General features: G+C 35.2%; 1 protein-coding gene across 1 annotated transcript; it reads left to right on the forward strand.

Annotated features, from left to right (window-relative positions):
- The first annotated feature begins 257 nt into the window (after positions 1 to 257).
- On the forward strand, positions 258 to 10,025 carry LOC149501494 (SPRY domain-containing protein 7). The gene is made up of 4 exons (XM_089733320.1): positions 258 to 466; positions 784 to 954; positions 4,577 to 4,897; positions 5,549 to 10,025. The coding sequence occupies exons 1-4, from the start codon at positions 364 to 366 to the stop codon at positions 5,644 to 5,646; spliced, it is 693 nt and encodes a 230-aa protein (XP_089589446.1). The 5' UTR covers positions 258 to 363; the 3' UTR covers positions 5,647 to 10,025.
- Positions 10,026 to 10,249: the final 224 nt, after the last annotated feature.

The following is a 10,249-nucleotide window of genomic DNA, read 5'->3' on the forward strand; positions in this document are numbered from 1 at the left end:
TACTGTTCTAACTCTTAGCTCATTAAAAGTTTAGCCCAAAAACGGTACTAGCTAATTATGAGCATAAAGCTTTCACTGAGAAGTATAAAAAAAATAACAAATGCATAAACAGTTATCATGAAAATAAAATTAAATTAAAAAAATATAAAAAAATAATAAAGTAAATTAACAAAAATATCTTTTGTACAATTGGCTGTATGAAGTAATAGCGTTTGTGTTGAATTAAGCGATGATCTTTCACCGTTGACAAGAAATTCACTCGTCAAATTGTCAACGTCAAAAATGACGTCAAAGTTTTCGGAAAACGAGAAGTTTTAGAGATTTTGTAGTTATTTTTAATTAAAATACATACCAATCAAAAAAATGTTTTGTTGTTTAAAGAGTTGTATGAATGGGTTCACACTTACACCTAGTGTACCGGTTAGAATCAAAGAAAATCCAGTACAATTAGATACTTTACATATGGGTGAGTACTACTTAAAGATTAACTTTGTTCTGCGTTTGTATTGTTTTCTTTTTGAGTAACTAAAATAGACAGATACTAGTAAAAACTTTATGGTATACCATCAAACCATAGTTAGTATGGAACAAGAGTCGAATCGATCGTGTGCAATAAGCATGCTGATATGGAGAATATGAAAAGAGATATGTATTGAATAGAATAAAAAATAAAAATAAAATAAAATAAAACATACGAAAAATTCAAAAAATGTATACTCTACTTAACAAATTTTTTGTTTAATTCTGAAAAAATACAGACTAACCAATGTTTTTTTTCCTCAGGAAATGAAATGGTGATAATAAAAGGCGGTCAGAGGGTTTGTGGGTCGGGCTGTGCTCTTGGCAACACCCCTTTGTTACAGAATAAAGCTTATTTCGAAGTAAAGCTTCAGCAGGGAGGTGTATGGGCTGTGGGCCTTGCTACTAGGGAAACAGATCTTAATAGAGTTCATGGTAAGGAAAAACTGACAGTCATAGCAAGATTTTCACAATGTTCGCATCATTTTCATAATTGGGTCTAAAATGTTAAGGATAAATGGGGGATCTGCACATTGAACAAAGTGGCAATATTTTATATTTTCATTAATAGTTAAAAGTAAGTTTTGTATGTTTGTTTATTGGTTTATCCCTCATAGTACTGGGAATATTAGGTAGTGGCCTGATGACTACAAGGGCTAGGAGCCAACTGTGATTTATTTATTTCCTTGACTTTTTTGTTGTGACTCACATTTTCTAAATTTGCAGAGACACTAGCAACACTTTAACAAAGTATAAAATATAAAATTTATGCCATAATAAATAAAATAGGATAATGTTAATTGATTTGTCCTTCTTTCACTCATCAACAAATCATTGGATTCACTTTGTTTTAATAAATAAAATGTGTTTAAAATCTCAAAGCCAGAGTCATATTTTTGGCATTCATCTCTGGAAAATGAAAAAGCTATCTATTATTTTTCTAATTGTGTGGAAGAAACATTTATCTTTGATTGCATATGCACTAGGTTAATGTAAGTGTGTTCTGAACAGTCTCATATACTAAAAATATTTTGTTTATCCCTTTAACATTTTGTTGATATCAAGTTTAGTAGTTATTTTACAGCTATGTGTCATTAGATTTTGATGTGGATAATAATGTACATAAAGGACAATGTCCATTTTCTTAGGGCGTTTGGGCTCCTAAAAAAAAGTTGTCGGGTCATGATGGTTTTAACTTAATTTGATAGACAAAGAAATATCGTTTCATATTCAGAAAACGATTTTTATATTCTCACCCAGGTTTAAGAGAAATCTGTTTTTTTCTGCAGCTAAAATTAAGATGTTAATTGCTTTCTTCGAAATCAATAATCGCTCTCATCATTATTTACAGTATTAAATAAGTTGATTGTGGTTAATGTTGCTAGAAAGAAGCCCTTACGTACATTTTATTATTATTATATCCTCATAATAATAATAAAATGAAATGAAAATCCGGAAGCCGGCAACAATATTGTTGTTGTTTTTAAATTTGCCAATAAGCAGGCAAAGAGCGTAGCCTATACAGCCTAGTCTATCGTAGTTATATATATATATATTTTTCAATAAAAAGCTGGTGTATCTCTTTTTATTGCTTTTTGGGAGTTTTGACGTCAACTCGATGAACAGCACATTGAGTGAGGGTGAATTACCGCAGACCTTTTATCTTGAAAAAAAAAAAAAACAGTCACTGCTATGCTAGCCACAGTTTTATTCGTTTAATACACAAAACAACACTCAATTTATATATTATACATCACAATAAACTATTAAAATAAAACTTCAAGTGACACTTCACTCGGGTTGCTGCCAAAACTCTCTGATCATATATAATAAGAATAGAGTAATGGTAGGCCATTGAGATTTTTACTAATGGAATCAATAATATCTAAAAATATTAAATAATTCATGGTTATATGTAATAATTATTATTACAATATATAAATATTGAATTTAACAAAAATAAACTAAAAAGTCTGAATTATAACCATTAGCTATTTTTTTAAATTTGTTGTTCAAGTCACAGACAACTCTTTCGTTTGGCAGCTTAAGGGTTTACTATAAGGCTTTATGGGCTAAGCCCTTTGCCTATTGGCGAATTAAAAAATTATGGCACTCAGTTTTGGGATGTTATCAAATAAGTAATTTATTTTTATGTAAAACAATGCCAGGTTGAAAGAAATGTTGATACATAAACTAAACAACGTGAAAAAATAAGGCATAGTTTTTCAAGTACAAATAGTTTAGACATAAAGTTGGCCCACTTTTGGGCATTGTCCTTTTGATTGTATAAGCCTCAACTCCCTCCCGCTAAGCTTAATGCTTAATACAAATTTTGATCTCCTGTCTGGGTGATTAGGGCATTTATGCCTATAATGTATATGTGTGTGGGTGAAAAAATTTAAACCATATGGGCCATGAGCTTCACATTGAGTAAAAAAATAAGTATTGTCTCTGTACAAGTTTTATGGTCACGTCATAGTAAAATATTTGAGTTATAATTTTTTTTTTTAACAGTAATAAGAGAGTCCTTTTAGTCCAGTTTTATATGTTTTGATGTGTGATCTCGTAGTATGCAATTATTTCATGTATTTAGTATTGGTAGCTAGCTTTGTGTATCATCTTCATACCTACAGCTGAGAAGTTCTCATGAGTGAATTTGAATGCAAGAAATAGTCAGAATATGCAATTGAAATTTAGATTTGATGTCTCTGGCCTTGATAACAGTTTGATACTGGGCTGGTTATGAGCCCACTTACCTTAGCGAAATAACAAGATAATTGACTTTTTTCTTAACATTAGTTGACAATTCTTAGTATCAGTCATTAACAGACACGTCAAATCCTGGAATAGCGTCCTGTTATGACCAATAATTGTTTCCTTAATGATAATAGATTCTGCAGTAGTTTCAACTAGATTGTCGCGGCTAGATTATGCACGAACCGAATTTTGCATTTATTTGTATATTTTTGCATTAAACGAGTCTTGTTTTGCAAGCCTCATCCATACGTCTAAATAAGCAACTCTTAAGAGGTGACAAGCGTCAGGTTCACGGATTCACTGATTTCTCTCTAAATTATATGTATGTAGAGATTGCTTAGCATGCATAATACGAGTCTCGGTATGTCAATGCCAAGCCGGCGGTCAATCGGTCACATGATGATATAACTGCTGACCCTGCTGTGGTCATGTGCTGACACAGAAACAGTATTTAGATGACCTTCGACATTGCGCTGTATGTGTGGCATTTAAAGTAAAGCCGCCTACCAAAATTGTGATCGCAATGAAGTAACGCTTATTGTTACGTTGATATGAATCATAATTTCGCACGTTTATATTGTGTTCGAATGTTTGAGGTCACTTTTGCTAAATATTGTGAAATTGTTATTTGACGTTTACAATGATTTCGTCAATGTTGTTTTTACAAATCGTTTCACAGATGCTGGCTGAAAGTTTCACTTATAAATGTTTTGGGTATATTGTCAAAATACATTCGTGATTCCTCGTCGAACTTGTCCAACATCGACGAAGAGTTCGACGAGCCAATTAACCCACAAAAACCACGGCCCACTGACTTTCTCACCGCGTTTTCTCAGTGGGTCGCGATTCCGATCCTGTCGTAAATTTTTCCAAGCACTGCTCTTGCTAGGGCTAATATTAACAAATTCTCTCAGGCTGAATGCGTGAGCTTACCTACCCGTCAGCGTGAAGCTGGTATAGTCAATAGCCCGTTAGGATACCAGCGAATTGGTAGGAAAAAAAGAAAGATCGCGATTATTTAAGCGAAAGAGATCCACTGCTGAACATAACCTTTTTTAAGTTCGTGACGATCGCTCCCAGCAAGAACCTCGAATCATAGACGGCATTAAAACAAATTGTAAAATAGTGTTCTTAGTGCGAGTTTCTTAAAGTTCTCGATAGCGTAAAAGTTAGCCCAATTTTGTATGCAGTTGGAACAGCGCCCCTAGCGGCAAACGTACGCAAACGATCCCATTCCAAACAAATATGAGTTACCTTTTACGCTGTCGCACTAAGCACACTGCACAACGTTTTATTGCAGGCGGCATGGACAAAGATTCGTGGTGCTTAAACAGCGACGGTACAGTAAGAAGTGACAACGTTGAGTTATACCACTTAGCTCCGGCGCCAAGAGAATCTCCTACCGACGAACTTCTAGTCTCTACCGAATCTCCCACTCACACAGAAAACGAAAAGATAGAGAATGAGAAGAAGGATGTTAGTGCGGCAGCGGTAATGCCGCTAGAGGGTGACACGATTGGTGTCGCTTACGACCATGTCGAATTGAATTTCTTCTTGAACGGCAAGAATATGGAGATACCTGTAAGGAATATCAAAGGAACGGTATATCCAGCTTTGTACGGTAAACAAAAAAATGTTTTGTTTTTTAAAATTCTAGAAGATAAATTAGAATTAAAAGTACCTGATAACAAAGACTAGAGACTAGAGAAGATTAAACAAAATATATTTGAATCTAGTGCAAAGTGTTGGTAAACACAGGAGCTTACGATCGAATTGTTAAGTGGTAACTGGATCCTAGATAGACAACTTGAATCCTGCCAAAACTATCTTTAATCTATTGAGGACTTATGCATTTTAGGATAATGAGCTCCTACGATATGACACGACAGAAATGATTTGGTATATATTTGTTGGCCAGCAATAGTAGGAATCGCCACGCTGCTTATTTCCATCGCGAAACAGTAATGCGTTTCGGTTTGAAACATGGAACAACTCTTAAACTATACAGCTAAGACTTAGACATGTCTAAATATGAAAGGCGGTTAGATTCCGGGAATAATTTACCACAACCGCCTAAGCAATAAAATAAAAACTACCGGCTATCTTCGCCTTAGATAGTGTGCTAACAAAACATGAACTGTCTGAAGTATGCCTAGTTTAGGAGGAAATTCGTAAAAAAATCTGTTTATGTTAAGTAAAAACTTTGTTTACAGTTTCGGCATCATTAGATTTGCTTTTAGAATATTTGTTTAATGTATCATTCTCATTCCAGTTGATGACGGCGCGATATTGGACATTATCTTGGACAATTTCCTGTATCCGCCACCGTCCGGCTTCGAAAAGATAATGGTCGAGCAGTCACTACTCTAACAGAGTGACGATAATGGGCAACGCTGTGCTTAACTTTCGTATTGACTGTCTAGTGTGTTAAAATATTTATTGAACTCCTTCGATGCGGACTGCGGACTGTAGCGTACTGATTTCATCTTCGTACCTGATTGAAGTTATTAAGCTATCGACTGTCATGTCTATGTCATGCTCGGCCACTGTCAGAGCTTAACTATGAAAGCTTCTGACGCACGACTACGCGGGAGCAGCGTCTATATAAATCCCTAACAATATGAGTTTTCAAATGAACAAAATGGTTTTTCTAATTTTTCTCTTTGCTCTGTAGAGAAAGCAGAGATGTAATAGCAAATACGTATCTTAATATGTTGGCATATATACTAACGTACCTACTTATGGTAAGATCAGTGAAACATTTTTTTTAATTACACTTACATCTAAACTCGCCAACTTGTATGGCAACTTGACGACTTGCCTCGACCTCAGTAAAGGAGTCTGCGGCGAGATTATGTGACCTTTATAAATACAGCGTTCTGAAGTTAGGTGCCATTGGATCGAATGCAGAGCGTGCGTAAAGAAATAGCACGATCCCATTGCCATCGGTTATAAAATCGTGCCGTCCGTATGTACTATTAGATTTAATGAAAATCTCTACAAAAAACTAGTTGAGGTAACAATAATTTTGTTTTCATAAACAAATTGATGATTTCCCTAATTTTTTTTTAAATAGTTCTATTTAGATTTAATTGAAAAAGTGGATCATGTACGAATTTAACACTAGCGCATAATAGCGTCTTCCTCAGAAATTAAATAAACGAATTACAATTACTCTATTTTGGCAGAGATTATCAATAGACGCGTTTTATAAAATTTAATAAATATTTAGCAAGCAGAATAGGTAGGTATATCGAATACTACTGTGTATCGCAGCTCTATTCGTTGTATTGAAATAAATAATTATCTATGATCGTACATTAAAATGAATTCAGGTCTTAGTTACTGTCCCCGTGCGATGCAAAAGAACGGGGCTTTATTTTACATATTCGAACTTCAGTTATCGTCGAAATAAGATATATTTGTCCTGATAAGTCTTAAGATTTTGAATAGATAAAGTTTCATTAAAAAGCGAATTCATAGGTGTTTTGTTTGTCTACGACATATTTTAGTCTTAAATATCATAAATAATCTGAAACATTTTTATATGTAATAACCAATGCTATTAACACATTTTTTTCGACGATTTTATGGCGTGGTAATGATACCTTTAAGTCAGCTGCTATCACAAAAATTTGACCATAGAGTAAAAAAATTTGTGTGCAAAGATCATTTTTATATAACCTGCTCTATTAAACACATATTTGTAGTGTGAACTATCAATGTACAGTACCTTTTGTATATCGTTTAGTACCGTTTCTATAAAGGGTGTAGAAGCCGCTTCTTTCCTTCTGTGTACATTACTGATAGAGTATCTAAAAATGTACAAATTTAAAACACTTTTCGAGTAGCATTTTGTTCTGCAATAATACGTTCTGATTTATTTCCGATTTCGTGTATCGTTATTTACATTATGTGCTGTAAGATTTTTAGCACGCCTCTATTCCTATTCGATGTAGATAAAGGGACCTTTCAACGTAATCTTCGCCAAATTAAAGGTTTTCGATTGATTGAAAAATTTGAACACGTATCAAGAATCGATGACAATACTTTGGCCTAATATTTTAACCAGGATCATCGTGATAAAGGTGGATATTGATATTGAATATTGTTGAATTTTGAGGCTTGAACTTCAAATCTCCCGCCAAAGAAATTGACAACGCGCGCCATTTATTTTTTTCTAATTTTTTTCCTACCTGTGCTGATAGCCTTGAGAGGCTATATCAGCGACGTTGCTAACACTGATCCTAGCAAGAGCAGTGCTCCGCAGAATCTACCACCGGATCGGAAACGCGACCCACTGAGAAGATCCGGCGAGAAACTCAGTGGGCTGTGTCTGTGGGCTAGTTCATTCCCCAAGCCCTTCGTCGCAAGCGACAGGTTCGACGAGAATGATGGTCGGTGCTTGATGTACCTAAAAGCACCGTTAGTGCATCAGGAGGATCCGAAATGACGTGTTTTGGGCGACGATTTACCATTCGGTCTGCAGAATCGGGAATGTAGTTACCGGCGGCTACGATGAGAGGGCTCCCGTATCGTGCCGCTTTCACGAAATGGCGCACTGATGACGACTGCATATACTTATTGATGGACTCTAGGTTCAGGTCTTCGTGTAGGCCGATGTTCCTGACGAATCACGGGGCTCCGACTGCTATCCTGCAAAAACAGGATTGAATGATTTGAAAGAGTTTCAAGTTAGAGGGGGCCGCGAGAGCGAATACTACACTTGCATAGGTCATGACCGGACGTATGCGAGTTTTGTAGAATGTCACCTTATTTCGAAGGGACAATTTCACTTGCAAATCATCGGATAGAGGCGTTCTAATATGAAGGCGGCACGGTCGCATACCGTTTTAATGTGGGGTCGGAATGTCATCCCTCTTAAGGGTGACGACTAGATATTTGACCTTCGAGGCCCACGGTATGGGCTGGCCAAAGAAAGTGATGAGGCTAATGGCGGAGGTGTTAACGCGCCCTTTTGAAGAGCACGGCTGTGCTTTTCGTGTGTCACTAGCGCTACGTGTCATCGCAATAATAATATGTACAACGTTCTGAAATAACCATCAGCGATGGGCATTAATGTACATAGTTTTTCTTTAAAAACTTTTTAATTGTTAGTACATTGGCCTATCGCCCAAATAATTTAATTCATAATACCATGAAAGTGTTTTTTTTAAGAGTTTTATTTATGAGTTGGAAAGTACAAATCGTCTCACAATGATTCAGACAATGATTCGTCGCAACGTCAAATCAAATCAAAAAAAAATTATTCCACATAAATGAAAGTACATACTTGTTGAACGTCAAAAGAACTACCGCCAATTCACAAGAACTAGCCTCCGTCCTGAGAAGAATTGGCAAGAAACTCAGCGGGCATGTCTTTTTTTTTTTTATATTGGATTATTTTTTATTTAATATTAGATTTTTTTTAAATATTCATCAATCATAATATTCGTCAATCTTTCAAACCTCAAATTCGAAATAATGAAATTGAAATTGTTCTACAATCGAGTAAATATGCATCCTTATTTTTATCGACAGCAAGGACGAAATTATTTTGTACCGATAGAAAACTAATGGGAGTTGTAATTTTCATTTGTTCATTTACAGATTATTTTTACTATTATGTATTATTATACTATATATTATATATCCTACCTAATCGCTGGTAGCATATGGAGTTATTCCAGCTACGGTTGAACAGGTAGGCGAGCTGACGGGCTCAACTTGAGAGAATTTCTAACACTAATTCTACAAAGAGCTGTGCTTCATTGAATTCACCACCGGATCGGAATCGCACAGATTATCATTGGTACGCATTTCATTCGACTTTTAAATGTTAAAACTTTACTGGTGGTAGGACCTCTTGTGAATGTACCACCACCACCCTGCCTATTTCTGCCGTGAAGCAGTAACGCGTTTCGGTTTGAAGGGCGGGGCACCCGTTGTAACTATACTGCGACCTTAGAACTTATATCACAAGGTAGGTGGCGCATTTACGTTGTAGATGTCTATGGGCTCCAGTAACCACTTAACACCAGGTGGGCCGTGAACTCGTCCACCGTCCGTCCATCTATCGTCACCGTCGTCCATCTAAGCAATAAAAAAAAAGAGATCTGGCCAGATGAGCAGGAATTTTGCGTGACAATAAGTTTATTTAACAAAAAACAACAATGTTATAATAACATAATTTTATTTAAACTTTCACTTTAAGATTTGCGTGACAGGAATACCTTCGTGAAACAGAACCCACTTGCCCCGAAAAGTTTCAATTTAAATTTTATGCCCATTTAGATTTTAAATATTTATTTCAAATACTGCTTTGTTCGAAATCAATTTTTGTGTCTTTATGAGACGTTATCGCGATCTCTATCGTCATCACTTGTAATAAGTTTATCGATTGTAATTGTATTTGTGTGATAATTACTGCTGTTTAATGTGTGACATAATCATTCCTTAATCGGTGTAAGTAATTATAATTAACATAAAATAATGATCTCTTATCTGTGTATAATGATAATAAAGTTGATGTACCTAAATTTACATTTAGTATGTAATAAATATAATCACAGACTAATGGAGATCCTAAACTTGGCAACAAAAAAGACAATTTATAAGGCAAGAAGCGTTTCCATATAAATAACCGAAAGTCTTTAGGTATCTTGTAAATCGAATGTATTATTAAAATATAAGCGCTTGTGTAAATGTCATAATGTTATTTATGAAATAAATGTTTTGACAATGTTTAATGTTGTCATTTTTTTTTTAGTATAGAGTAGCAGATATCGAAGTCGTCGTCCGGTGCATACGTATCTAGCGATGCACTGGTGTTCAAATCCCGCAGGCGCGGGTACCAATTTTTATAAAGAAATACGTATTTAACAAATGTTCACGATCGACTTCCACGGTGAAGGAATAACATCGTGTAATAAAAATCAAACCCGCAAAATTATAATTTGCGTAATAATTACTG

Source organism: Bombyx mandarina, chromosome 15, assembly GCF_030267445.1.
Source record: "Bombyx mandarina strain Sakado chromosome 15, ASM3026744v2".
NCBI classification, from domain to species: domain Eukaryota; kingdom Metazoa; phylum Arthropoda; class Insecta; order Lepidoptera; family Bombycidae; genus Bombyx; species Bombyx mandarina.